At 45.9% G+C, this 27,388-nt stretch overlaps 1 protein-coding gene across 3 annotated transcripts in view; it reads right to left on the bottom strand.

The window, feature by feature from the left end:
• The window catches only part of tiam1a (TIAM Rac1 associated GEF 1a), a 358,747-nt gene that overhangs the window by 129,422 nt on the left and 201,937 nt on the right, over positions 1–27,388 (bottom strand). For all 3 annotated transcript variants that reach the window (XM_086006197.1, XM_086006200.1, XM_086006198.1), the window contains 2 exons: positions 22,579–22,668; positions 4,814–5,029 (listed from right to left, as the gene is read on the bottom strand). In XM_086006197.1, the coding sequence (XP_085862323.1) occupies positions 4,814–5,029; positions 22,579–22,668 (306 nt within the window). The remainder of the gene's footprint in view (positions 1–4,813; positions 5,030–22,578; positions 22,669–27,388) is intronic.

The raw sequence follows: 27,388 nt of genomic DNA, 5'->3' as shown, positions 1-27,388 counted from the left end.
ATTTGCTGGGACTTCCACAGGATGGAAGGGGTTGTTCCCACAATCCCATCTCATCTTCTACACATTGAGGGTCCACATGAAAAAAGAAAAAAAGAAAGACTTGCATTTATATCCCGCCTTTCACGACCACCGGACGTCCCAAAGCGCTTTACAGGTAATGAAGTGTAGTCACTGTTGTAATGTAGGAAATGCAGCTGCCAATTTGCACACAGCAAGCTCCCACAAACAGCAATATGATAATGACCAGATATTCTGTTTTAGTGATGTGGATTGAGGGCTAAATATTGGCCAGGACACCGGGGATAACTCCCCTGCTCTTCTTCAAAATAGTGCCTGCATGGAGGGAATTGAAAACAAGGATGAGAATTTTGAAATTGAGGCGTTGCTTAACCGGGAGCCAATGTAGGTCAGCGAGCACAGGGGTGATGGGTGAACGGGACTTGGTGTGAGTTAGGACACGGGCAGCCGAGTGTTGGATCACCTCAAGTTTATGTAGGGTAGAACGTGGGAGGCCAGCCAGGAGTGCATTGGAATAGTCAAGTGTAAAGGTAACAAAGGCATGGATGAGGGTTTCAGCAGCGGATGAGCTGAAGCAAGGGCGGAGACGGGTGATGTTACGGAGGTGGAAATAGGCAGTCTTAGTTATACTGGGGATATGTGGTCGGAAGCTCATTTCAGGGTCCAATATGACACCAAGGTTGCAAACAGTGTGGTTCAGCCTCAGACAGATGTTAGGGAGAGGGATGGAGTCAGTGACTAGGGAATGGAGTTTGTGGCGGGGACCGAAAACAATGGCTTTGGTCTTCCCAATATTTAATTGGTGAAAATTTCTGCTCATCCAGAACTGGATGTCGGACAAGCAGTCTGACAATTTAGAGACCGTGGAGGGGTCGAGAGAAGAGGTGGTGAGGTAGAGCTGGGTGTTGCCAGCGTACATGTGGAAACTGACACTGTGTTTCCGGATGATGTCGCCAAGGGGAAACATGTAGATGAGAAATAGGAGGGGGTCAATGATAGATCCTTGGGGAACACCAGAGGTAACGATGCGGGAGCAGGAAGAGAAGCCGTTGCAGGTGATTCGCTGGCTACGATTAGATAGATAAGAATGGAACCAGGCGAGTGCAGTTCCACCCAGCTCTGGACGACGGTGGAGAGGCGTTGAAGGAGGATGGAGTGGTCAACCATGTCAAAGGCTGCAGACAAATCAAGAAGGGCGAGGAGAGATAGCTTACCTTTGTCAGTCACAAAGGATGTCATTTGTGACTTTGATGTGAGCAGTTTCGGTACTGTGGCAAGGGCGGGATCCTGATTGTAGGGATTCAAACATGGAATTGCGGGAAAGATGGGCACAGATTTGGGAGGCGACAACACGTTCAAGGGCTTTGGAGAGGAAAGGGAGGTTGGAGATGGGGCGGTAGTTTGCAAGGACGGAGGGGTCAAGGGTTGGATTTTCGAGGAGAGGGGTGATGACAGCAGATTTGAGGGAGGGGCGGGGACAGTAGCAAAATTTAGCCTTCTATTAGTTGATGGAGTAAGGTAGATCTGTTCATTGGAATCATATTGTACTAAATTTAAGGAACTCCATACTGGTACAAAATTGATGCTAAGATCATGCTGGTTAATAGCGTGAATCATCGGAATAAAGATGAATAGGTATAAAAACTGCATCCTGGACTTCATACAATTTTTATACCAGTATCTGCTTAACATAAACTCGGAATGCTACTATTATTGGTATACTAGCCATTCAATTAAATCTCTGGTAATACAGAACCTGCCTATAACAGAAGATTTTTTTACCTCCTGTTTCTTGATTATCACTCATGCAAGTCTTGTTTAGAACTTTACTAGGAGCTGCAGTTTAAACAAAGCAAGATCTGCTCTTAAAGAGCAAGCACCCGTGATGAAGAAACCACTGTCAGCACAGGGATGTAGTATAAATGAAGTCCAGTTAATTTATACACCACTAATCTTTGTTTTGTGTTTAAGACTATAAATGCATTTTCTAGTCATTCCTGCAGTTGCTGTATTACCTGAAAATGGCACAGCGACACATTTCACCACATAATAGCTATATACAGTAAAATCTCAAGTATGAGTGACAATTTTTGCTAACAGTAGCAGAGCAGCAGGAGTCAGGCTGCTAGCATTATTTCCCTCTTCACTCACCTCCATTGTTCTAATCCTGTAAAATCAGTTTGTGTTAGAACAGCTCATCTGATTTGGTGGCTCAAAGCTCCCCCACACACCTAACCAAAGATCCAAAATAGACAGCTAAACATGTTGTTCGATGCTGACCATTGATCCCCAGCTTCAGAGCTGAACACTAAAAGTAGCACGCACTCACTTCCTGCGATCCCATCAGCAGCCCCTGCAGTGCTGATCTGTTTGGAGCTGCTAACTTTGAAATCAATAGATGTCCATCTACCGGTAAATAGGGCATTTAGTGCATCTCTGTAGCTGATGGGGAGAGAGGAAGGAGCGTGTTTGGTTGGTGCCAATGTGGCATTATGGCTGGCTCGCTTGGGCCTGTGACAGATCTCACAGTTAGATTTGTGGTCTAGTACGTAAGGGAGCTTTGATCTAGCAGATCATCTGTTCTAGTGCTACCTTATCTTGCCAATAGGAGCAAAGCAACAAAAAGGAATGCTAGTGGAGATGATGGATGAGCCAAGATGGATGAGTACGGAGAGGCAGCACATTCAAAATTCAAATGCAATAATCAGCTGTGTAACCCTTGGGCACTCATTTATCTGCCAGTTTACATTACCCACCAGAGGGTCCCCTCCATTGAATTTTTCTTTATCATTCTTTGAGATGTGGGCATCGCTGGCAATACCAGCATTTATTGCCCATCCCTAGGTGCCCTTGAGACGCTGGTGGCGGATCATCTTCATGAACTGCTTCAGTCCGTGTGGTGAAGGTACTCCCACAGTGCTGTTGGGGAGGAAATTCCAGAATTTTGACCAGCGACAATGAAGGAATGGCGATATATGTCCAAGTCAGGATGGTGTGTGATTTGGAGAGGAACTTGGAGGTGATGGTGTTCCCATACACCTACTGCCCTTGCCCTTCTAGGTAGTGGAGGTCACGGGTTTGGGAGGTACTGCTAAAGAAGCCTTGGCGAGTTGTTGCAGTGTATCCTGTAGATGGTACGCACTGCAGCCATGGTATGCCTGGGGTGGAGGGAGTGGATGTTTAAAACTAGTAGATGGGGTGCCGATCAAGCGGACTGCTTTGTCCTGGATGATGTCCAGCTTCTTGAGTATTGTTGCAGCTGTACTCATCCAGGCAAACGGAGTGTATTCCAATACACCCCTGACTTATGCCTTATAGGTGGTGGAGAGTATTTGGGGAGTCGAGAGCTAGGCCACACATTGCAGAATACCTAGCCTCTGACCTGCTCTTATAGCCATGGCATTTATGTGGCTGTTTCAGTTGGGTTTCTGGTCAATGGTGACAGCCATGATGCTGATGGTAGGGGACTCGGCAATGGTGATGCCATTTGATGTCAAGTGGAGGTAGTTAGATTCTCTCTTGTTGCAGATGGTCATTCCCTGGCACTTCCGTGGCACGAGTGATACTGACCACTTATCAACCCAAGCCTGGATGTTGTCCAGATCTTGCTTCACGCAGACATGGGCTGCCTCATTATCTGAGGAATTGCTAATGGAGCTGAACACTGTACAATCATCAGCAAACAGACTCACTTCTTATGTTACGATGGGCTTTTTGTCATTGATGAAGCAGGTAAAGATAGTTGCTCCTAGGACATGGCCCGAAGGAACTTCCTGTAGTGAGATCCTGAGGCTGAGATTGGCCTCCAACAACCGCAACCACTTCTCTTTATGTCAGGTTATGACTCCAGCCACTGGAGAGTTTGCTCCCTGATCCTCATTGACTTCAGTTTTACTCGGGCTTCTTGGTGCCTCACTTGGTCGATTGTTGCCTTGATGTCAAGAGCAGTCACTCTCACCTTACCTCATAGAATGTCGCAGTTCAGAAACAGGCCATTTGGTCCATCAACTTCGTGCTGGTGTTTTTCAGCACGTGTGTCACCTAATCTAATTTCACTTTCCTGCTTGTTGGCCGTTCCCTTTAATATTCCTCTTTTTGATGCAACCATCTAATTCTATTTTACAAATATTTATAGAAATGCTGCTTCAGCAGTGTGTTGCATCCACATTCCAACCATCATCTATGTAAAATTATTTCTAACCTCCCCATTAGTGTAGATCATCAAAGTTCCACTGCACATACATATTTTTCATTTATATATTGATTATAAAAATGGCAATTAATGATAAAGAAAACATTCAAAATCGTTTTCTGAAGAAAGTGAAACTCTTTTTAGCTGTTTTATTTTTCTACATCGTGAAAACACAGTTTGAGATTGTTAACGGCAAAGATTTCAGGGCTTAATTTAATGTTACAAAAATTATAGCTAACACCAGCACGATCAGAACATCATGAAGAAAATTTTAAAAACTTAATCAAGTAGGATAGAAAAAAACTGCAGTCCTTGGAAGGTAAATGAATAATAAACGTGGATCATAATTTTAACCTAACGTGCCTGGCAGGAAACTGAATGGATAGGATCAGCGACCCATTTTACACCCCGCTCAATTTTACTTTCCATTGAAGGAAAATCGGGTGGACTGTAAAACAGGCCGCCGATCCAAACCCGTCGGTTTGCCACTGGGCGGTTTAGGTTAAAACAACCCCCTTGGCGTTTCATCATATTTTTGCCTTGAAAGATCCAAGTACAATCCTATGCATAATAAAAATGTTAAATAGTAATGGATGCCCCCACCTTGTTCGCTGGAAACAAATCCACTATCACCCAACGTATCTGCCGCTCCCACCCGTCGAAGAGGTGAGATGCATATATGCCCATCGACTGGCTGACCATATGTTCGTACAGCGAGAGAAAGTGAAGGCGCAGACAGGATCGTCTTCAAGTCAGATACAACCAGATCTTTAGCTTTCATGTTATTAATCTCCAAAACTTCATCGCCTACTTTTAGACCTAAATGCAGAAGCCAGAGAAAATATGTTAATAATTTACAATTCAAAAAGCAACATGAAACTCATCTTCCATCAGTTTATTTATCTTATTAAATTTACCCATTTAAAAACAAAATCTTTACTAGAGGTTCTTCCATCAGGATGCATTTTTGACAACCATAAGAGCAAATAACCAGTTCATAAGGTCTTTGCGAGAAACCCTGAAGGAGACAGATATGACAGCAGCCTGGGGTGGATAACTCACCAATTTCCCCTTGTATGGAAAAAAGCCTAGCCTTCTCTCAATGTTTTCCACTGACAGCACTGCCAAGATCAGGAACTCAATCTGTGGAAAATGTACGACAAACATTTCACTCCTTCGTACGACTCATGTTGAGTGCTAAGAGTACAGGATGTAACTAGAGAAGTGGCTCAAAGAGAGATTTCTGGATTGAGCCGAGGAATAACAAGGGATCAGTCATAATACTGGGACTATATTACATATACTGTTGAACTGCAGAAAGGAAATTGAGGATGACATTTGTAGATTACAAATTGGAGATGTGGATTAACAATAGAGTTACAACTGTAAGCAATTGTAATCATCTAAAAATAGATGGATAGGGAAAACATTTGCAGTGAAAAGGGCGAGATTTTTTACAATGTGTTCAGGACTGTTTTCTCAGTCAATATGTTGCTCCTTCAATAAACACAGGTTACAGTAGCACAGTGGTTATGTTACTGGACTGGTAATCCCGAGGCCTGGACTAATGATCGGGAGACTTGAGTTCAAATCCCACCACGGCAGTTGGGGAATTTAAATTTAGTTAATAAAATAAATCTGGAATAAAAAGCTAATATTAGTGATTGTTGTAAAAACCCAGCTGTTTTTTTTAGGGAAGGAAATCTGCCGTTCTTACCCGGTCTGGCCTAGAAGTGACTCCAGTTCCGCAGCAATGTGTTTGATTCATGACTGCCCTCCGAAAAGGCCTAGCAAGTCACTCAGTTGTACCAAACAGCAATGAACAACTATAATAAGAATAAAATCGAACGGCATCGACCTAGGCACCAGATTCAGACATGACAAAGGCACACACAGCCCAGTCAACCCTGCTCACTAACATCTGGGAACTTGTGCCAAAATTGGGAGAACTGTCCCACAGCATTGTCACACTCACAAAATCATATCTTTCAACCAATGTCCCAGACTCCTCCATCACCGTCCCTGGGTATGTCCTTTCCCACCGGCAGGCAGACCCACCAGAGGTGGCGGCACAGTTGGGAGGGAGTGGCCCTGGGAGTCCCCAACATTGATTCCAGACCACATGAAGTCTCATGGCATCAGGTCAAACATGGGCAAAGAAACCTCCTGCTGATTACCACCGACCGCCCTCCCTCAGCTAATGAATCGGTACTCCAGGACTACACTCATGCTAAACAGCGGACAGAGCTAAGCGATCCTACAACCAACAGATCAGATCTGCAGTCCTGCCACATCCAGTCATGAATGGTGGTGGACAATTAAACAACTAATGGGAGGAGGAGGCTCCAGGAACATCTGCATCCTCAATGATGGCGGAGCCCAGCACGTGAGTGCAAAAGACAAGGCTGATCCATATCGGCCTCCTCCTGAGGTCCCCACCATCACAGAAGCCAGTCTTCAGCCAATTCGATTCACTCCATGTGATATCAAGAAATGGCTGAGCGCACTGAATACAGCAGAGGCTATGGGCCCCGACAACATCCCAGCTGTCGTGCTGAAGGCTTATGTTCCAGAACGCGTGCCTCTAGCCAAGCTGTTCCAGTACAGGTACAACACTGGCATCTACCTGACAATGTGGAAAACTGCCCAGGTATGTCCTGTCCACAAACAGCAGGACAAATCCAATCCGGCCAATTACCACCCCATCAGCCTACTCTCAATCATCAGCAAAGTGATGGAAGGGGTCATCGATAGTGGTATCAACCAGCACTTACTCACCAATAACCTGCTCACCGATGCTCAGTTTGGGTTCTGCCAGGATTACTGGGCTAAAGACCTCACTACAAACTTGGTCCAAACATGGACAAAAGAGTTGAATTCCAGAAGTGAGGTGAGAGTGACTGCCCTTCACACCAAGGCAATGTTTGACCGAGTGTGGCATCAAGGAGCCCTAGTAAAACTGAGGTCAATGGGAATCAAGGGGAAAACTCTCCACTGGCTGGAGTCATACCTAGCAGAAATGAAGATGGTTGTGGTTGTTGGAGGCCAATCAACTCAGCTCCAGGACATCGCTGCAGGAGTTCTTCAGGGCAGTGTCCTAGGCCCAACCATCTTCAGCTGCTTCATCAATGAACTTCCCTCCAACATAAGGTCAGAAGTGGGGATGTTCGCTGATGATTGCACAGTATTCAATTCCGTTCGAAACTCCTCAGATAATGAAGCAGTCTGTGCCTGCATGCAGCAAGACCTGGACAATATTCAGGCTTGGGTTGATAAGTGGCAAATAATATTCACACCACACAAGTGCCAGGCAATGACTATCTCCAACAAGAGAGAGGTTAACCACCTCTCCATGACATTCAACGACATGGTGGTTCTAGTTAAAAATTTTCACTCTGAATGTCGAATCCCCCACCATCAACATCCTGGGGGTCACCATGACCTGAAACTTAATTTAACCTGCCACATAAATACTGTGACTACAAGAGCAGGTCAGAGGCTGGGTATTCTGTGGCGAGTGTCTCACCTCTTGACTCCCAGAGCCTTTCCACCATCTACAAGGCACAAATCAGGAGTGTGATGGAATACTCTCCACTTGCCTGGATGAGTGCAGCCCCAACAACACTGAAGAAACTCGACACCATCCAGGACAAAGCAGCCCACTTGATTGGCATCCCATCCACCACCTTAAACATTCTCTCCCTCCACCACCGGCGCACCGTGGCTGCAGTGTGCACCACCTACAAGATGCACTGCAGCAACTCACCAAGGCTTCTTCCACAGCACCTCCCAGACCCACGACCTCTAGAAGGACAAGGGCAGCAAGCACATGGGAACACCACCACCTCAAAGTTCCCCTCTAAATCACACACCATCCTGACTTGGAAATATATTGCCGTTCCTTCATCGTCACTGTGTCAAAATCCTGGAACTCCCTAACTAACAGCACTGTGGGAGTACCTTCACCACACTGACTGCAGCAAGAAGGCACCTCAGCACCACCACCTTGGTTCTGTATAATGAAGTGGAGCAAATAGGTAACCTAAAAGTAGGGGAACATTTGAGGTACAGTGAGCATACAGAATAAGGTTCCGTGAGAATAATAGAAAAGGGGGAAAAAAAGGTCAATGACATAATACTTGTTTGGGGAAAAAGCAAATCATATTGAGATTATGCCAGAGAATAGAAGGGTGGAAAATGTGATTCCTACCTTCAAAAAGGAGACAAGAATAAGGTGGGAATTTACAAGCCAGATAGCCTTACTTCAGTTGCTGGTAAACTACTAGTGTCAATAATTTAGGATGAAATTACTGTGCACTTGGAAAAACAGGAGTTAATCATGGCCAGTCAGGACAGATTTCTAAAAAGCATATCGAACATATAGAGTGGATAAATAAAAGAAATATAGTGGATGTGGATTTATCTGTCAATCACAGATAAGGCCATCTCAGACCAATTCCTCGTATCGCTCTCCATCCACGTCCCCCTTCCCCCCACCGCCCAACCCTACTTCCTTCTGTGTCCGCCCCTGGAAAAAAACCCTCTCCCAACTCTCTTACAACTGCACTTACGAATCCCAACTGTCCAGCCTTTGGCCCTCCATTCACCACAATATTTCTGCAGCTACCGATCTGCTCAACCACCCTCACCACCACCTTTGATGCCCTAGTCCCTATTAAAACAATTATTCTTTCTCACCCTGGCCGTTCCCCATGGTACGGCTCTCATCTTCACTCCCTTAAGTCCAAGGGACGCAGACTTGAACGGATATGGTGGACAACTGGTTTAGCCATTCACCGCCAGATCTGGCTGGACCACATGAAGCATTATCGGGCCCTGCTCTCGTCTGCCAAAATTGCTCACTATTCCAGAGTCATTCTGGAATGCAAATATAAACCACGGCTCCTATTCTCTACTGCTAACCGTCTTCTTAAACCCCTCTCCCCTGTCTCCTCCACCCTCACCTCCAACAACAAGTGTGAGGAGCTCATGGACTTCTTTGTCTCCAAGATTGAGACCATCCGTTCAGCTGCCTCTGCCACTTCCCTTCCTTCCCCTAGTCCACTGGGCCAAACTTCCTTTAAAGTTCCCCCCTGCCCTAGCCCGGAACTCACATCTTTCTCCAGTTTCTCTCCGATCTCCCCTCTTGACCTCTCCACGCTCATCTTGTTCATGAGACCCACTGCCTGCTCCCTCGACCCTATTCCCACCAAACTGCTGACCACCCAACTTCATTTTCTGGCTCCCATGTTAGCTGATATTGTTAACGGTTGTCTCCCCTCAGGTACTGTCCCTGTCTCCCTCAAATCTGCCGTCATCTCCCCTCTCCTCAAAAAAACAACCCTTGACCCCTCCGTCCTTGCAAACTACCGCCCCATCTCCAACCTCCCTTTCCTCTCCAAAGTCATTGAACGTGTTGTCACCTCCCAAATCTGTGCCCATCTTTCCCGCAACTCCATGTTTGAATCCCTCCAATCAGGTTTCCGCCCCTGCCACCGTACCGAAACGGTTCTCATCAAAGTCACAAGTGACATCCTTTGTGACTGTGACAAAGGTAAACTATCACTGCTCGTCCTTCTTGACTTGTCTGCTGCCTTTGACACGGTTGACCACTCCATCCTTCTCCAACGCCTCTCCACCATCGTCCAGCTGGGTGGGACTGCACTCGCCTGGTTCCATTCTTATCTATCTAATCATAGCCAGAGAATCACCTGCAATGGCTTCTCTTCCCGCTCCCGCACAGTTACCTCTGGTGTCCCCCAAGGATCTATCCTTGGCCCCCTCCAATTTCTCATCTACATGTTGCCCCTTGGCGACATCATCCGAAAACACAGCGTCAATTTCCACATGTACACTGATGACACCCAGTTCTAAATCACCACCACTTCTTTCGACCCCTCCACGGTCTCTAAATTGTCAGACTGCTTGTCCGACATCCAGTTCTGGATGAGCAGAAAGTTTCTCCAATTAAATATTGGGAAGACCGAAGCCATTGTTTTCGGTCCCCGCCACAAACTCCGTTCCCTAGCCACTGACTCCATCCCTCTCCCTAACATCTGTCTGAGGCTGAACCACACTGTTTGCAACCTTGGTGTCATATTTGACCCTGAAATGAGCTTCCGACTACATATCCGCGGTATAACGATGACCGCCTATTTCCACCTCCGTAACATCACCCGTCTCCGCCCTTGCATCAGCTCATCTGCTGCTGAAACCCTCATCCATGCCTTTGTTACCTCTAGACTTAACTATTCCAATGCACTCAATACAATACAATACAAATCGCTTTATTGGCATGATAAGGCACATCTTATGTTGCCAAAGCATCAAAATACATTTATGGTTGAACACATAAACGCGGTTCCATTCATACAGTGTATAAACAGGTATATCCCTGAGTTTATAAACACACTCCCACGTTCTATCCTATGTAAACTTGAGGTCATCCAAAACTCGGCAGTCCGTGTCTTAACTCACACCAAGTCCTGTTCACCCATCACCCCTGTGCTCGCTGACCTACATTGGCTCCCGGTTAAGCAACGCCTCAATTTCAAAATTCTCATCCTTGTTTTCAATTCCCTCCACAGCCTCACCCCTCCCTATCTCTGTAATCTCTTCCAGCCCCACAACGCCACCACCCACCACACAGAGATATCTGCGCTCCTCTAATTCTGCCCTCTTGAACATCCCTGATTATAATCGCTCAACCATTGGTGGCCGTGCCTTCTGTTGCCTGGGCCCTAAGCTCTGGAATTCCCTGCCTAAACCTCTCCGCCTCTCTTTCCTCCTTTAAGACACTCCTTAAAACCTACCTCTTTGACCAAGCTTTTGGTCATCTGCCCTAATTTCTCCTTATGTGGCTCGGTGTCAAATTTTTTGTCTTATAACACTCCTGTGAAGCACCTTGGGACACTTGACTATATTAAAGGCGCTATATAAATACAAGCTGTTGTTACTGTTGTATAAGGATTTCAAAAAGCGTTTGGTGGGTTAGGGTTAGGGTTAGGTTATAAGAAACCTATGGCGAAGATAATGGCACATGGAATCAACGGGAATGTGACCACTTTGGATAAAGAGATGGTTGGAGGGAAGGAAGCAAAGGTTAGTAAAAGGAAATCTTAAGAATGTAGTTAGCTGGAGTCACCTTTTTCAAAATTCACAATATGTGATCTATCTTAAGTTTCTTGTTCTATCTAAAGATTCTTATGAAAAAAGATTTAATTCAGAAATTTTTCATGATGCAGCTCTGCTTCCACCACACCATATTTAAATGCAACATGGTTGGAATCAGGCATTTTGTATCTAAGACCGATTCCTGTTAGTAATGGAGAAGCAAAAATATGTGGGCAGGGGAGAATTTTTCTTTCCTTATGGACAAACTTAAAATATTCTCGTTAACTGGACAGCAGCAAATGGCCTGGGTCCTGCTCTTGCCCAGTGAAGGACAAAACTACAGTCTATTTCCTAATGACCCCCTCCCTCCAAAATAACTTTAGTTATTTGGAGCAGTGTTGAAACAGAAATTGGTTTGAGCAGCTCTTAACACCACAGTGAGAAGGGTGATGCACTTGCTCCAGCCCTAATTTACGTGAAACACACAGCACCATTAAGCCCTGTGGTCCTTTAGCAGGAACACTCAAATGATGGCCGGCGGCCAATAATGGGACAGTAAGTTCACAGCCATTTCATTGAAAGGCCATTTAAAGTTTACATATATTCTTCTTCTTTGTATGCTAGGTAACACTGTTTCTCTGCCGCAACACAAGCTCCAATTTTTATTTACAATCATATGTATTAACTATGCACCATATAGTACTCTATGACTGAAAATATATATCTGGAACAAAGTGGATTGGGAAAACACTAAAAGGTAGTCACAGTTAAACAATTAACTTTTTCCACTTCTGATGAAGGGTCATCAACCTGAAACGTTAATTCTGTTTCTCTCACCACAGATGCTGCCTGACCTGCTGAGTATTTACAGGATTTTCTGTTTTTTATCACAGTTAAACAGCTTGGGGCTGAATTTCTACAGGGTTCTCAAGTCCTCAATTGTGTTTATGCGATTTTTCTGGGGTTTCTGCGAATCTTCCATCGAAGTTACATCAGATGAACAGGAGAACGCCCTGGAAATTCATCCCCATTATTTTTAAGACAGCATGCCGAAGTTGCTCATTCAGCCAATGAATTGGAATTCATTAATTAAAGCCCTGAAAAGATGGCTCTAGTCACAACATTGTTGCTCTCCAGCCTCTGCGTGAATGAATGGCTTGAATTCTTGCAGTTTTCATGATGAAACAATTTTTTTTTTTAATTCCACTGCACACTAAGCTGAGCACAAATTTCAATAACTATTAAGTAGGGTATCACAATGGGGTATTGCTTCCAGTACTCTAAAGATAGCAGGCAATAGCATTGCAGAACAAAAAGGCTCCATTCAGTATTTGACCTCTACGCAGTTTCACAGAAGCAGTGGGGCTTGCATGTTTCACTGTCTGTACTGTGCGCGACTGATATTCATTCTGATCCGTATGATCCTACTTCTTAGGGAAAATCTGTTTTGAAATGTTTAGAGCTGGACACCACCCAAGGGTTTTGAATGAAATCAGTATCAGCTGCAAGTTGGAATTGAGGAAACTGTAGTTTCTTGCAATTGGGCTGCTGCTTCCAATTTTTTTTGGAGCAGGCAAACTACATTTATTGTGGAACCCAAAAGGACAAGGCTGAGCAGTAAATAGGATTAGAGAAAGATATAACAGGGTCAAAACTTACAAAGAGACCGAACAAGCCCGCTGAAGATAACGGCCCAGAAATTAGGATCGGGAGCTTGCCGCGCGTGCAAGCCCCCGATCTGCACTCACCCGGCGCGCCGACATCTGAAGCCTGGGCCTGCTTGGAATTCCTGTCACTGGCCCGGTTCAGCTGTCGGCGCGATGTGCTTACCTGATCCAGCGGCGTAGTTAGTTCGATGTGCCGGCTGGGATCAGGTGAGCACTCTGCAGCCAATCAGGGGAGGGGAAACTTCATTCATGAGTTTGATAGTAAAAAACATCCCACTAATTAAATGAACTATAAATAGCTTTAAAAAAAACTATTTTAAACAATTAATCAAATTTTTGAAAAAAATAATTTTTTAAGAAATCGGGTCTAAAAATAAACTTACCTTACTGTAAAGTCCTTAAAAACAATAAAGCTGTGGAAAAAATGTTATAATTTTAAATAATAGACCACTTACCTTAAAGAATCAAGTCCTTACGCCTCCTTTTTATATGTCTAAAAGGTTCAGGCCCTTACACACGGGCAAACCTGTCAAAAAGAAGGAAGTTCAACGCGTGCGCGCAGAGTCCTGTGCGCACGCGTTGGACCTCTGAACCCCTTGGAGGAAATGCCGGTTTCCCGCGCATGCGCTGTGCATGCTGAAATCCAGCACTTCCAACGGGCCCACGCGTGAGTTCCCCGTCCGTACTCACGCGTTGGGACCGGAATTACTGGCCCAACGTCACACTGTAACTACCAGACGATCACCCACAGGACCACCATCACTCAGCCATTAATATGAGTCTGACCAATAATCACATCAGCCTCGGTACTCAACCCTCAAGACAGGCCTGGTCTCAACTAGTGGACTGGTTACTCTACACTTCAAACCATTATTCTAAGAATATGAGGGGCCTAGATAGGAAGGACCTATTTCACTTAGCAGAGAGGTCAATAACCAGGGGACATAGATTTAAATTAATTAGAAGGATTAGAGGGGAGTTGAGGAGAATTTTTTTCACCCAGAGGGTGGTGGGGGTCTGGAACCTATTGCCTGAAAGGGTGGTAGAGGCAGAAACCACTTTTTAAAAGTGCTTGGATGTGCACTTGAAGTGCCGGGGCTGGAAAGTGGGATTAGGCTGGAGAGCTCTTTTACAGCTGGCACAGACACGATGGGCCAAATTGTTGTGTTTGTACCTTTAAGAGAGAACTGCTTTTATACTGTAGTACCGGCAGTGACCACACCTGTATATAAAGCCGTAGCAGGCTTCTGTACTTTCAGTTCCAGCATACCCTCTGTTCAGTAAACACCTGTTATTACCGTTCTCCTGCAGTCCATGTGTTATTGATACGCGGACACTACAGTGGCGACGAGCAGGTTCGAACTCACCTGCAGTACTGCATCACCTCACGGGGATCCATCCCTGAAAAGAAGCTTCTTGGAGGTCGAAGCCAGAGCAACGGGCGTCGACCGTGGGCAACCGCCCAGTGATCCATCGGAGTTCAGTGAATCGCAGGGGAGGCTGTGGAGAGCTGGGCTTGGCTCCCCAGTCAAGGTGTTCCAGCAAATGTTGCTGGTAGCAGGTAGTGCGCTGACCCTTCCGGACTGCGGCAGGCTTGAGCTCGATCGAGCGGCTCTGCAAGTGGGCCGTGCAGCGTCGTCGGGAAGGAAAAGAGAGAGAGAGGGTGGAGCGCACAGGGCGCGGTCGGTGCTCAAGAGCCGGGCAGCGTTAGCGAAAATAAAAGAGGGGAAGGAAAAGAGACGCGCAGTGGACAGCGTCGAAGAAGAATAAAACTAAGGAATTTAACTAACAAAAGAGAGACACGCCAAAGCCGCAGGGCGCCGCCATTACTATTTAGAACGCTAGGAGCAGCATTGGCAGCAAGGGGAAGAAGGAGAAGCGCGGGAGGCGCCATTTTAATCCATTGGGGAAGAAGGAAAAGCGCGGGAGGCGCCATTTTAAACCACACAAGATGCCGAAGAGTGGCAGTATCACTGCTTTCGACAACGAAATAGAAGACTGGACCACGTATGTGGAAAGAATTGAAGTCTACTGCAAGGCAAATGGGGTAGCCGATGAAAAGAAGGCGTCGGTATTTTTAAATTTGATGGGTGCAAGAACGTACGGCCTATTGCGGAATTTAATTACCCCAGCTAAACCAATGGAGAAAAGCTTTGAAGAGATTGTCAATATCTTACAGGAACATCTAAACCCTACACCGCTGCTGCAGAAAGATTCAAGTTCCATAAAAGAAACCAGCACAAAGATGAGAGTAATGCTGACTATCTTACGGAACTACGCAAGTTATCGAAGCACTGCCAATTCGGAGCAGGACTGGCAGATACCTTAAGGGATAAGTTTGTCTGCGGGCTCCAAAGTGAAGGAACCCAGAAGCGACTACTTTCGGAAAAGGACCTTACGCTAGAAAAGGCTTTCAGCGTGGCAGTATCCTACGAAGCAGCAGCACGGGGAGCTGCGGAAATACAACAGAAACCGCAAGAATATAGCACCAACGAAATGGCATATGGAGCAGAAAAGTGCTATCGCTGCGGCAGAACAACACATGACTAGAAGGACTGCTGGTTTAAGGACAAAGTATGCAGGCAATGTGGAAAAGTGGGACACATAGCACGAGTCTGCAGGTCGGGAAAGAAAACCAACACTAAAAGAACTACTAAGGAAAAGTACAAGAAAGTAAAAAAAATGACAGACAGTAGTTCAGAAGATCAGGAGAGTGATAATGACTCCGGGAGCAGGAGACTAAATTGTCTAAAGTTACACAACGTGATCGCAAAGGAGGATCACCGAACCATTTGGGTCACCCTCATGATAGCAGGGTCCCAAGTAAAGATGGAATTGGACACAGGATCAGCCCTAACAGTCATGAATCGACGAGACTATGAGCGGCTATTCTCACACATACCCTTGAAGGACACGTCCATTGTATTGAAGACATATACGGGGCAAAAAGTCTACCCCAGAGGAAAAATAAGGGTGCCCGTTAAATACAACGGCAAGGAAACACAGAAACTGTATCTATATATACTACAAGATGGAGGACCACCATTATTGGGACGTGAATGGATCCGAAAAAGACAATTGGATTGGCATTCCATTCAGGCGCTAACTGTGGCTGACAAAAAGGATGACGACGTCACGCCTGGACGACTGTCAAAAATTCTAACTGACGCGAAAGAGGTGTTCCAGCAAGGACTTGGGACTCTAAAAGGAGTAACGGCAACGATAAAAATTGAAGATAACGCAAACCCAAAATTTCTTAAGGCCAGACCGGTACCGTACGCGATCCGCCCAGCCGTCGAAGCAGAGCTGGAGAGTCTGGAGCGTTCGGGTCTGCTGTCCAAGGTTGCCTGGAGCGAGTGGGCCACACCCACCGTTCCTGTAATGAAGAAATCATTGAGCAGCACGCCTGGGGAGCCGAAGAAGGTTCGCATCTGTGGGGACTTTAAGGTAACTGTGAACCCAGTCCTGCACACAGTACAATATCCACTTCCGCGGATAGAAGATATTTTCGCCTCACTATCTGGAGGGAAACGCTTTACGAAGATTGATCTGGCCCAAGCGTATCTACAAATGGAGGTAGAAGAAGCATCTAGAAAATACCTCACGATAAACACTCACAAAGGTCTTTACCAGTACAACCGACTGGTATTCGGGGTAGCATCAGCTCCGGCTATTTGGCAGAGGGCGATGGAACAAGTCCTGCAAGGGATCCCGGGGACCCAGTGTTATTTGGACGACATCCTGGTTACGGGCAAAAATGACAGTGAACACCTTGCCAACCTGGAGCAGGTGCTCACTAGATTACAAGAATATGGGCTACGAGCCAACCGCCCCAAATGCGAGTTTTTCAGGAAACAAATCTCGTATTGTGGCCACATGATTGATGAAGAGGGGTTACATAAGTCCCCAGACAGGATTAAGGCAGTAGTCAAGGCTCCAGCACCAGACAATGTGTCACAACTGAGGTCGTTCCCCGGGTTGGTGAACTACTACCATAAGTTCTTGCCAAATTTATCTACAATTCTGCACCCACTGAACGCCCTGCTGCAAACTGGAGTAACATGGAAATGGAGTGATGAGTGTAAGCGTGCCTTTCAGAAATGTAAATGCCTAATCACTTCAAAAAAAGTATTGGCCCACTACAATCCAACACTACCGATTCGGTTGGCATGTGATGCGTCTCCCTACGGCATTGGAGCGGTGCTGTCACACAAATCCTTGACGGTTCAGAGAGGCCAATAGCCTTTGTGTCGCGCTTGTTAACCTCAGCAGAGCGTAACTACGCCCAGATTGACAGGGAGGCCCTCAGCCTGGTGTGGGGGGTGAAGAAGTTCAATCACTATCTGCATGGGCAGAAATTCACCCTACTGACTGATCACCAGCCTCTTGTCTCCATTTTTAACCCAAAGAAGGGCGTTCCGGTGATGACGGCGCAACAGCTGCAAAGATGGTCCCTTTTTCTAGGGGCACATCAATACGACATAGAGTGCAAGGGTACGAAATAGCATGGAAACGCTGATGGGCTGTCACGCCTGCCGTTGCCTACGGTGGAGGAAGCACCTGCAGTGGACCCTGTTGAGATATTCCATTCGACCATAGTCGAATGTCTACCTGTTACAAACTCAAGTATAGAGAAGGAAACCCGAAATGACCCGACACTCTCTCGGGTCTATGATTTGACGGTGAAGGGATGGCCAGCACATGGCGACTCACTGTTGCCAGCATTCTCGCCAAGGAGAGAACAGCTGTCAGTGTGCCGGGGGACCTTGATGTGTGGATCCCGAGTGGTAATTCCACCCAAGTTGAGAGATAGAGTGCTCAATGAGCTTCATGAGGGTCATCTGGGAGGGGTAAAAATGAAGAGCCTAGCCAGGGCGTTTGTGTGGTGGCCGGGAATCGATAAAGAAATCGAGGATATGACCAAGAGATGCACAGGATGCCAGAAGGTCCAAAACGCTCCACCACAGGCCCCGCTACACCCATGGGAGTGGCCCTCATCTCCATGGCAACGGGTACACATTGATTTTGCTGGTCCATTTATGGACTCAATGTTTTTAATCGCCGTGGATGCACATTCGAAATGGCCAGAGGTCATCAAAATGTCCTCCACCACCACGGAGAAAACTATTGCAGTCCTACGGACCATCTTTGCCAGGAATGGCTTGCCAGAACAGATTTGCTCCGACAATGGACCACAATTTGTGTCCGAGGATTTCCGGAGGTTTTTGAGGAATAATGGGGTAAAACATTACACATCTGCCCCATATCATCCAGCCACAAATGGATTGGCTGAGAGGTTCGTTCAGACCTTTAAAAAAAGCAATAAAGGCGATGTATAACGACGACATACCACTACAACACAAGGTGGATAATTTCTTGTTTGCTTACCGGAATGCGACACATGCAGTCACCAACCAAGCTCCAACCATAATGTTCTTTAACCGAAGGTTAAGATGTCACCTGGATTTGCTCAAACCAAACATAAGACGAGATGTTGAGGATAAGCAATTCCAGCACATCAATGAGAAGCCAACCAGGAGCTTCAAGATAGGGCAACCAGTCTTGGCCCGCGACTACCGAACAGAAAAATGGCAGCCAGGAACGATATGCACACAGCAGGGACCACTAATGTACACAGTGGACGTTGGAGAGAGCATAGTGAGACGCCATGCTGACCAGATTCTAGAGTCACAGGAACAAGTCAAAACCATACCACGAGCATGCGCACCTGGTGATGAACCCGAAGTACAGATTGCGTCTACCTCAGAATCAGTGGTATTGGAAGCTGACGAACCAACCAATGAAATGAGCCAGAATCGACTCCGCCGCAAGAACAGGATACTCGAGAAAGGCGCTATCCAGACAGGATCAGGAAGCCTCCTCAAAGACTGAATTTATAAATGATTACTTCAGTTGATGTATATAGTACAGAGAAAATTGTAATTGTAATTAGTTATTATTTAATTGTTAAATGAATGTTATGTACTGTTTATCTAAAAGGGGAGGAATTGTTGTGTATGTACCTTTAAGAGAGAACTGCTTTTATACTGTAGTACCGGCAGTGACCACACCTGTATATAAAGCCATAGCAGGCTTCTGTACTTTCAGTTCCGGCATACCCTCTGTTCAGTAAATACCTGTTATTACCGTTCTCCTGCAGTCCGTGTGTTATTGATACGCGGACACGACACAAATGGCCTCCTTGTGTGCCGTAAACTTCTATGATTCTATGAATTCTTTGCATGGCTAAGCTCTCTGCCACCTGTCCATGTAGTTTAAGCTTCCCTCTGTGTCCACTTGTGTGTGCATTTTTCATGAATCTGAGCCCCTATCCGCTCTACTGTTCACATGACATACCTGCTCTATTTTCTCAATCTATCCCACCTTATGTTGCCTCGGTCTCCTATACACCCATTCATTCCATCCTTTTCTTTTAGCAACACATCCCTAACAGTCGCCTACTAACCTCACCTTTTGCCACCATCCCTGGCTCAAACTCAAGACCTCCCTGTCCTCGTGCCCAAGTACCCTCCAGCAAACCTATTGTGCCACCTGTCACAAGCTCTTAGAGTAGCAACGCAAACTGCCTCATCTCCTGTTCCCAGCAATCATCCCATTCTGCACCTTTCCTGGAAATTAACTTCACTAACCTCCTCCCCGTCCTCCTTTCCCCTTCCACTGCCACCTTTCCTGCTCTGCCGGCTCATCAGACACTGGCCTGCTTCATATCTTCCCTCAAGAACTCTCTCACAAACAAAGCCCATTCACAACTCCATTGCGGATTCATTATTGACATTCTGCCACTGATAGAAACCTGGCTTATGGACAGGAACTGCTTTTCCTTCACCCTTGTTTGGGTACATGTTCCATTGTGTGCCCTAACTGTTGCAGCAACAATATGGTTCTTATTCCCAAGTCCCATCTCATCTTCTCCCCATACTTCTCAGGCAACTTTTCCTTATTTGAGCATCTTACACTCTTCCTGCCTCTCATTCAAAGTCCTCGTCATCAATCCCCTCCCAAGTCCCATGATAACTTTCTTGTCTAGATTTCTGCTCTTTACTCCTCCCTTAGCCTTTGCACCAAGCATCCACTCATTGTCGGTAACTTCAACCTTCGTCTTAATCCCTCTTACTTCCTCTCCTTTTGCCCTCCTGTTCTCATTCAACGTCATCTTTCATATCAGTTCACTTCCACACTCATCCTCTCATCCCTGGCATCTTACATAGCCTTGCCAACTCTGTTGTCCTGATCACTAATATGGCTAACTTTGACAACTTCCTTGTTTCCGCCTCCCAACTTATCTCCAATCCCACAAACTTTACCCTCTGGAAAAAAAAAACTCTTGCTCCTCCCGTTCCTTCACCAACTCACTCTCTAATTCACAACTTACCTCTGTCCTACCACCCAGCACAACATTGGTGCTACTATTGGCCGTTTTTTTTACTCCAAGACTATCTGGAAGGTGGGGAGCAAGGACAATCCAGTATCTCTTTTCTCAAAGAGAAACTGCCTCTTCAAAACCCCTTTCACTACCTTCACTTCCACAACCCCTCCAGGTTTACCCCAGCACCGAGTGCAGAGAACTACAGGAAACTCTCTTTTTACTGGCACCTAAATAACCAGAAATCTCTCTTAACCGGCAAAATTCAGGAGTAGGCTCAGGTAAGTTTTACTTCATATTAGTGGCCGTGTAACCGGGGTTCCTGGATCTGTGGCCGTGTAACCGGGGTTCCTGCACCTGTTGCCATGCAACAGGGTCGCCTGGATCTGTGGCCATGTACGGGGCTCTCGTACCTTGGTAAGTATACCTCTCTGTAATCTGGACTTTATGATCAACCGGCACCACGCCGGTCCCGTTGGTGCCGGATAAAAAAGAGTTTCCTATAATAGATTTCTTCATCTGCACAATTAAGATTGTCTGCATGGCTGCCTAATCTGGCACCACTCTCCCTCCTTCGCATCACAGCAATGGCTTCTTCTCAGTCACTACCAGAATTCTCCAAGGATCAATCTTCATTGATGCTGTCCCTTGGTAACATCATCCTTAGGTTGGAGGAGTGCAGGAGGCAAAGAAGCAAAGGTCGGAGTGAGAATGTCGACAATGTCATGAATCTCATCATTCATGAAGAAATGACTCATGAAGTAACACTGGGCGGCCAGCTGGTGGCGTCGTCCAAGGAGTATAAACACTTGGGCGTGGGCCCAGCTTGCTCAGGATGTTTCTGTAACCAGGAACTAATGATGTAACTAGAATCTCATGGTTGTGAAACAGTTGATTAAAGCCTTGTTTTATACTCAAACCAAGTGCTCCAGTAGTCTTTTTACATCAGACATCATACTGGCACAAACTGGGCGCATGGACGACGCCTGCACCGGAACAAGTAGGCCCAAGGCTCAGTCCTAATACCTCCGTATGTGGCTCGGTGTCAAATTGTGTTTGATAACGCTCCTGTGACGTGCCTTGGGATGTTTTACTACATTAAAGGCACTATATTAAATGCAAGCAGTAGTTGTTGTTATACTGTGGTAGCATTTCATGGACACCAGGCACCCTCTGGTGTATGGCCCAAGTGGATGTTCATGTGTTAACCTGGTGAAAGTGGGGCTACAAGAGATTAGGATCATGCTTGCTGACATAACAGATTTCCTCCCCTTTGTTTTGGTTGGTCTCAACCAAAACTTTACACTGGACAGCCTTTTCTCTTTCCAGATGTTGACAGCCCTGCTATGCATTTCTACCATTTTCTGTTTTATTTCAGATTTCCAACATTCAGTTTTTCTTTTTAATCTCAGCATCAAAATTGTATTTGTTTGGCGATTCTTCAGGATGCACATGCCAAGACGCAGTAAATTCCTGACGTTCTTGAGATTGCTTCTACCAGAGCACTGGCTTTGGCAAAGGTCCCAGGGCTTTATCAAGTTGGGAAATATCAAATTGGGAATTGTGTGATCAGCAGTCGCTAAATCCAGTGGAAACTTCAATAGGAAAGATTCTCAGTTCTGTCTCTAAGAATTTATTCAAGGGCTTTCTCTTTATTTTCTCCTCCACATAGTGCCTTAGCCATATATCCTTCCCCAGGATTGAAGTGAGAATAGGAGTGATAAAAAACATTGCTGATAACCAGAATGACTATACTGGTATGAACTTAAGACAGGAATCAAATTAAGAATACAAGAATGGAACATATTTAACTGTGTGAGGAAATGAATTTTTGATATGTGCAATTTGCATATTGATGGTTTTTCACTGTTCTTGTAAAAAGGAGCTCCAAATAGATCCTGAAACAAAAATAGCGCTAAATTTTCTTCACAAGTGCTAGAGTGAAAACTTGGCTTACGTAAGCATCTGCAGTACAGTCGGAGCAGCAACCACCATCATTATACACTTAGATTGGTTTCACCGGTAAGCTGCATTTATCCGATCTTTCCCAAATGTAAAAAGCAAGAATTTTATGTAAGCAATGTTCAGTTACTATGATGTGCTCGCTGAAAAGGAATGCCAAATGATCTTTGCAACAGGCAGACAAAATGGAACGTACTTCAAAGTTTAAAAGCTGAAAATGTGTGTGAAGAGAACCAGGTTACCTTTAGACGAAGCCAGACCTCCTTCTTTTACATCCGTAATAATCATTTGCTGGTGTGACTCCTCGTCTTCAACCAAGGACACACAAAATCCTAAACAGAGAAAGAGATACAAGTCATATATAAATAAAACTAAAATGCTGCTGAAAAATAAATGCTGCTGGATAATTCAGGCTTTATTTAGTCTAGAAAAAAACCACAAGCTTTTACGCAAACATAAGCCTGGTCATTCTTTTTAAAATGCATGGTTCACAAGCAAAAAGTTGATTATGTTTATTGTTAATAATAGCCATTAAGTAAAAAGGGGCAAATGTTGGAGTATCCATATAGCATTAGACAGGCAACATATCACTGTGCAGTACGCAATGGTACCCAGCAATACAATTAGAAATCTTTTTTTAAATTACCGCAAATCAAGTAGTTTAATTCCGTACACTATGGACTGCACCCCATCAAGGGCATCAATGTGGCCTATATGTGACTCCACACTCACAGCAATGTGGTTGACTCTTAACAGCCCTCTGAAATGGCCGAGCAAGTCACTCAGTTGTAAAAAAAAAAATGCTACAAAAAACAATACGTATAAAACCGAACGGACCACCCGGCATCAACCTCGGCACCGGCTACGGACACAACAACAGCGTACCCAGCCCAGTCGACCTTGCAAAGTCCTCCTCACCAACATCTGGGGACTTGTACCAAAATTGGGAGAGCTGTCCCACAGACTAGTCAAGCAACAGCCTGACATAGTCATACTCACAGAATCATACCTTTCAGTCAATGTCCCAACTCCTCCATCACCATCCCTGGGTATGTCCTGTCCCTCCAGCAGGACAGACCCACCAGGGGTGGCGGCACAGTGGTATACAGTCGGGAAGGAGTGGCCCTGGGAGTCCTCAACATTGACCCTGGACCCCATGAAGTCTCATGGCTTCAGGTCAAGCATGGGCAAGGAAACCTCCTGCTGATTACCACCTACCGCCCTCCCTCAGCTGATGAATCAGTACGCCTCCATGTTGAACAACGCTTGAAAGAAGCACTAAGAGTAGCAAAGGCACAGAATGTACTCTGGGTTGGGGACTTCAATGTCAAGAGTGGCTCGGTAGCACCACTACTGACCGAGTTGGCCGAGTCCTGAAGGACACAGCCGTCAGTCTGGGCCTGTGACAGGTGGTGAAAGAACCAACACAAGGGGAAAAACCCACTTAACCTCGTCCTCACCAATCTACCTGTCGCAGATGCATCTGTCCATGACAGCATTGAACAGTGACCACCGCACAGTCATTGTGGAGATGAAGTCCCATCCTCACACTGAGGACACCCTCCATCGTGTTGTGTGGCATTACCACCGTGCTAAATGGGATAGATTCAGAACAGATCTAGCAGCTCAAAACTGGACATCCATGAGGAAATGTGGACCATCAGCAGCAGCAGAATTGTATTCCACCACAATCTGTAACTTCATGGCCTGGCATATCCCTCACTCTACCATTACCATCAAGCTAGGGGACTAACCCTGGTTCAATAAGGAGTGTAGAAGAGCATGTCGGGAACAGCACCAGGCATACCTAAAAATGAGGTGCCAACCTGGGAAAGTTGCAACACAGGACTACATGCATGCTAAAAAGTGGAAGTAGCATGCTATAGACAGGGCTAAGCGATCCCACAATCAACGGATGGTGGTGGACCATTAAACAACTAATGGGAGGAGGAGGCTCCATGAAAATCCCCATCCTCAATGATGGTGGAGCCCAGCACGTGAGTGCAAAATACAAAGCTGAAGTGTTTGCAACCATCTTCAGCTAGAAGTGCCAAGTGGATGATCCATATCGGCCTCCTCCTGAGGTCCCCACCATCACAGAAGCCAATCTTCAGCCAATTCGAATCACTCCACGTGATATCAAGAAATGGCTGAGCGCACTAGATACAGCAAAAGGCTGTGGACCCCAACAACATTCTGGCTATCATGCTGAAGACTTGTGCTCCAGAACTAGCCATGCCTCTAGCCAAGTTGTTCCAGTACAGCTATAACATTGGCATCATCTGACAATGTGGAAAACTGCCCAGGTATGTCCTGTCCACAAAAAGCAGGACAAATCCAATCGGCCAATTACTGCCCCATCAGTCTACTCTCAATCATCAGCAAAGTGATGGAAGGTATCGTCGACAGTGCTGTGAAGCACCACTTACTCACCAATAACCTACTCACTGATGCCCAGTTTGAGTTCTGCCAGGATCACTCGGCTCCAGACCTCATTACAGCCTTGGTCCAAACATGGACAAAAGAGCTGAATTGGAGAGGTGAGAGTGACTGCCCTCGACATCAAGGCAGCATTTGACCGAGTGTGGCATCAAGGAGCCCTAGTAAAACTGAAGTCAATGGGAATCGGGGGGGCAAACTCTCCACTGGCTGGAGTCATACCTAGCACAAAGGAAGATGGCTGTGGTGGTTGGAGGTCAATCATCACAGCCCCAGGACATCGCTGCAGGAGTTCCTCAGGGCAGTGTCCTAGGCCCAGCCATCTTCAGCTGCTTCATCAATGACCTTCCCTCCATCATAAGGTCAGAAGTGGGGATGTTCACTGATGACTGCACAATGTTCAACTCCTCAGATAATGAATCAGTCCATGCCTGCATGCAGCAAGACCTGGATGACATTCAGGCTTGCGCTGAAAAGTGGCAGGTAACATTCGCGCCACACAAGTGCCAGGCAATGACTATCTCCAACAAGCGAGCGTCTAACCACCATCCCTTGACATTCAACAGCATTACCGTTGCCGAATCCCCCACCATCAATATCCTGGGGGTCACCATTGACCAGAAACTTAACTGGACCAGCCACATAAATACTGTGGCAACAAGAGCAGGTCAGAGGCTAGGTATTCTTTACAAAGGATTACATAGGATATATGTCACAGAAACAGGCCATTCGGCCCAACCAGTCCATGCCGGTGTTTATGCTCCACACGAGCCTCCTCCAGTCTTTCCTCATCTAAATCTATCAGCATAACCCTCTATTCCCTTCTCCCTCATATGCTTGTCTAGCCTCCCCTTAAATGCATCTATACTATTTGCTTCAACCACTCCCTGTGGTAGCGAGTTCCACATTCTCACTTACTCTTTGGGTATAAAAAAGTTTCTTCTGAATTCCCCATTGGATTTCTTGGTGACTATCTTATATTGATGGCATCTAATTTTGCTCTTCCCCACAAGTGGAAACATTCTCTCTGTAGCCACACTATCAACATTTTTCATAATTTTAAAAACCTCTATTAGGTCACCCCTCAGCCTTCTTTTTTCAAGAGAAAAGAGACCCAGCCTGTTCATCCTTTCCTGATTTGTATACTGCGGCGAGTGTCTCACCTTCTGACTCCCCAAAGCCTTTCTACCATCTACATGGCACAAGTAAGGAGTGTGATGAAATACTCTCCACTTGCCTGGATGAGTGCAGTTCCAACAACACTAAAGAAGCTCGACACCATCCAAGACAAAGTAGCCCGCTTGATTGGCACCCCATCCACCACCTTCAACATTCACTCCCTCCACTGTCATACCGTGGCTGCAGCGTGTACCATCTACAAGATGCACTGCAGCAACTCGCCAAGGCTTCTTCGGCAGCACCTCCCAAACCCGCGACCTCTACCACCTAGAAGGACAAGGGCAGCAGGTGCAAGGGACCCTCCAAGTCGCACACCATCCTGGATCAAAATCCTGGAACTTCCTCCCTAACAGCACCTTAGAGTTAGAGTTCTCCTTACTGCATTGTGTGTGGCAGGAATTTAGGGCTTCTGGTTGCCCAAGCTCCTTAGTCAGACACTCATTGTCTTCTTTCACAATTAGGGAGGAAGTTCCAGGATTTTGTAGGAGTACCTTCACCACACAGACTACAGCGGTTCAAGGCGGCAGCTCACCACCACCTTCTCAAGGGCAATTAGGGATGGGCAATAAATGCTGGCCTTGCCAGTGACACCCCTATCTCATGAACAAATTTAAAAAAATTACAGATTTGCAGCAGTTGAAAGATCTGTATGGCCTATATGACATCGCCCACATTGGCAAGGAGGTTGTCCCTGACCTAATGCCATGCTGATCTGCACTGTTTGCTTGTAGCTGAACTAAAGCTAATTGACTCAGTAAATTATGATCCTCATCTAACTGAACCCAAGCACGCATCTAAGTTTTTGAATTCTTTTTCTGGGGGCGGGAGGGGGCGGGCACAGAGTTCTTGCTCACATATATGATTGTCATACTTCTTCTCTACCCAGACTATCACAGAAAACACTAATAAGTGAAGTTGAAGTTGATTCTTTTATGGCCATATAATGTGCCAATCCTGAGCCGAGTCCTGTTAAAACAGACCCTTGTTCTTCTAGCCTTATTGCCAATGAATATGGACTGGAGGGGGAACTAGCGTAAAGTCTGAAAAAATATATACAGGAAACTTTGGTTTATGCGGAGGTTGTGTGTCCGGAATACTCGATCTAACGGCAAAAATCAGGAGCCGTTTTCTGTAAGTTTTTTTAGATCTCGTTTTTTTTTCCCCCCAGTCAGCCACTGCAAGGTCTGTAGCTATAGCAACAGCATCAGCTACAGACGCTTGCAGCTGCAGCCGGATCTTTAGAAGCTGTTGCTAAGCAACAGTGTTTGTTGTCAGATACGGAGATGAAAACCTCCGTATGCTTCAACATTAACTTTGTATGTCCGGCAGTTTTGATAGATCGGCAACACGCCGGTCCCGTCAGTGCCGGATATAACAAAGTTTCCTGTATACAAGTAAATCCCCCTAATCTAGAATGAGTCCTGCTTGAGGCAG

This window comes from Somniosus microcephalus, chromosome 14, assembly GCF_052327205.1.
Source record: "Somniosus microcephalus isolate GS21.2 chromosome 14, FLI_Smic_1.0, whole genome shotgun sequence".
Classification (NCBI taxonomy): Eukaryota; Metazoa; Chordata; class Chondrichthyes; order Squaliformes; family Somniosidae; genus Somniosus; species Somniosus microcephalus.
The sequence above is the reverse complement of the archived record's forward strand: the minus strand, read 5'-3'. Positions and strand labels throughout refer to the sequence as shown.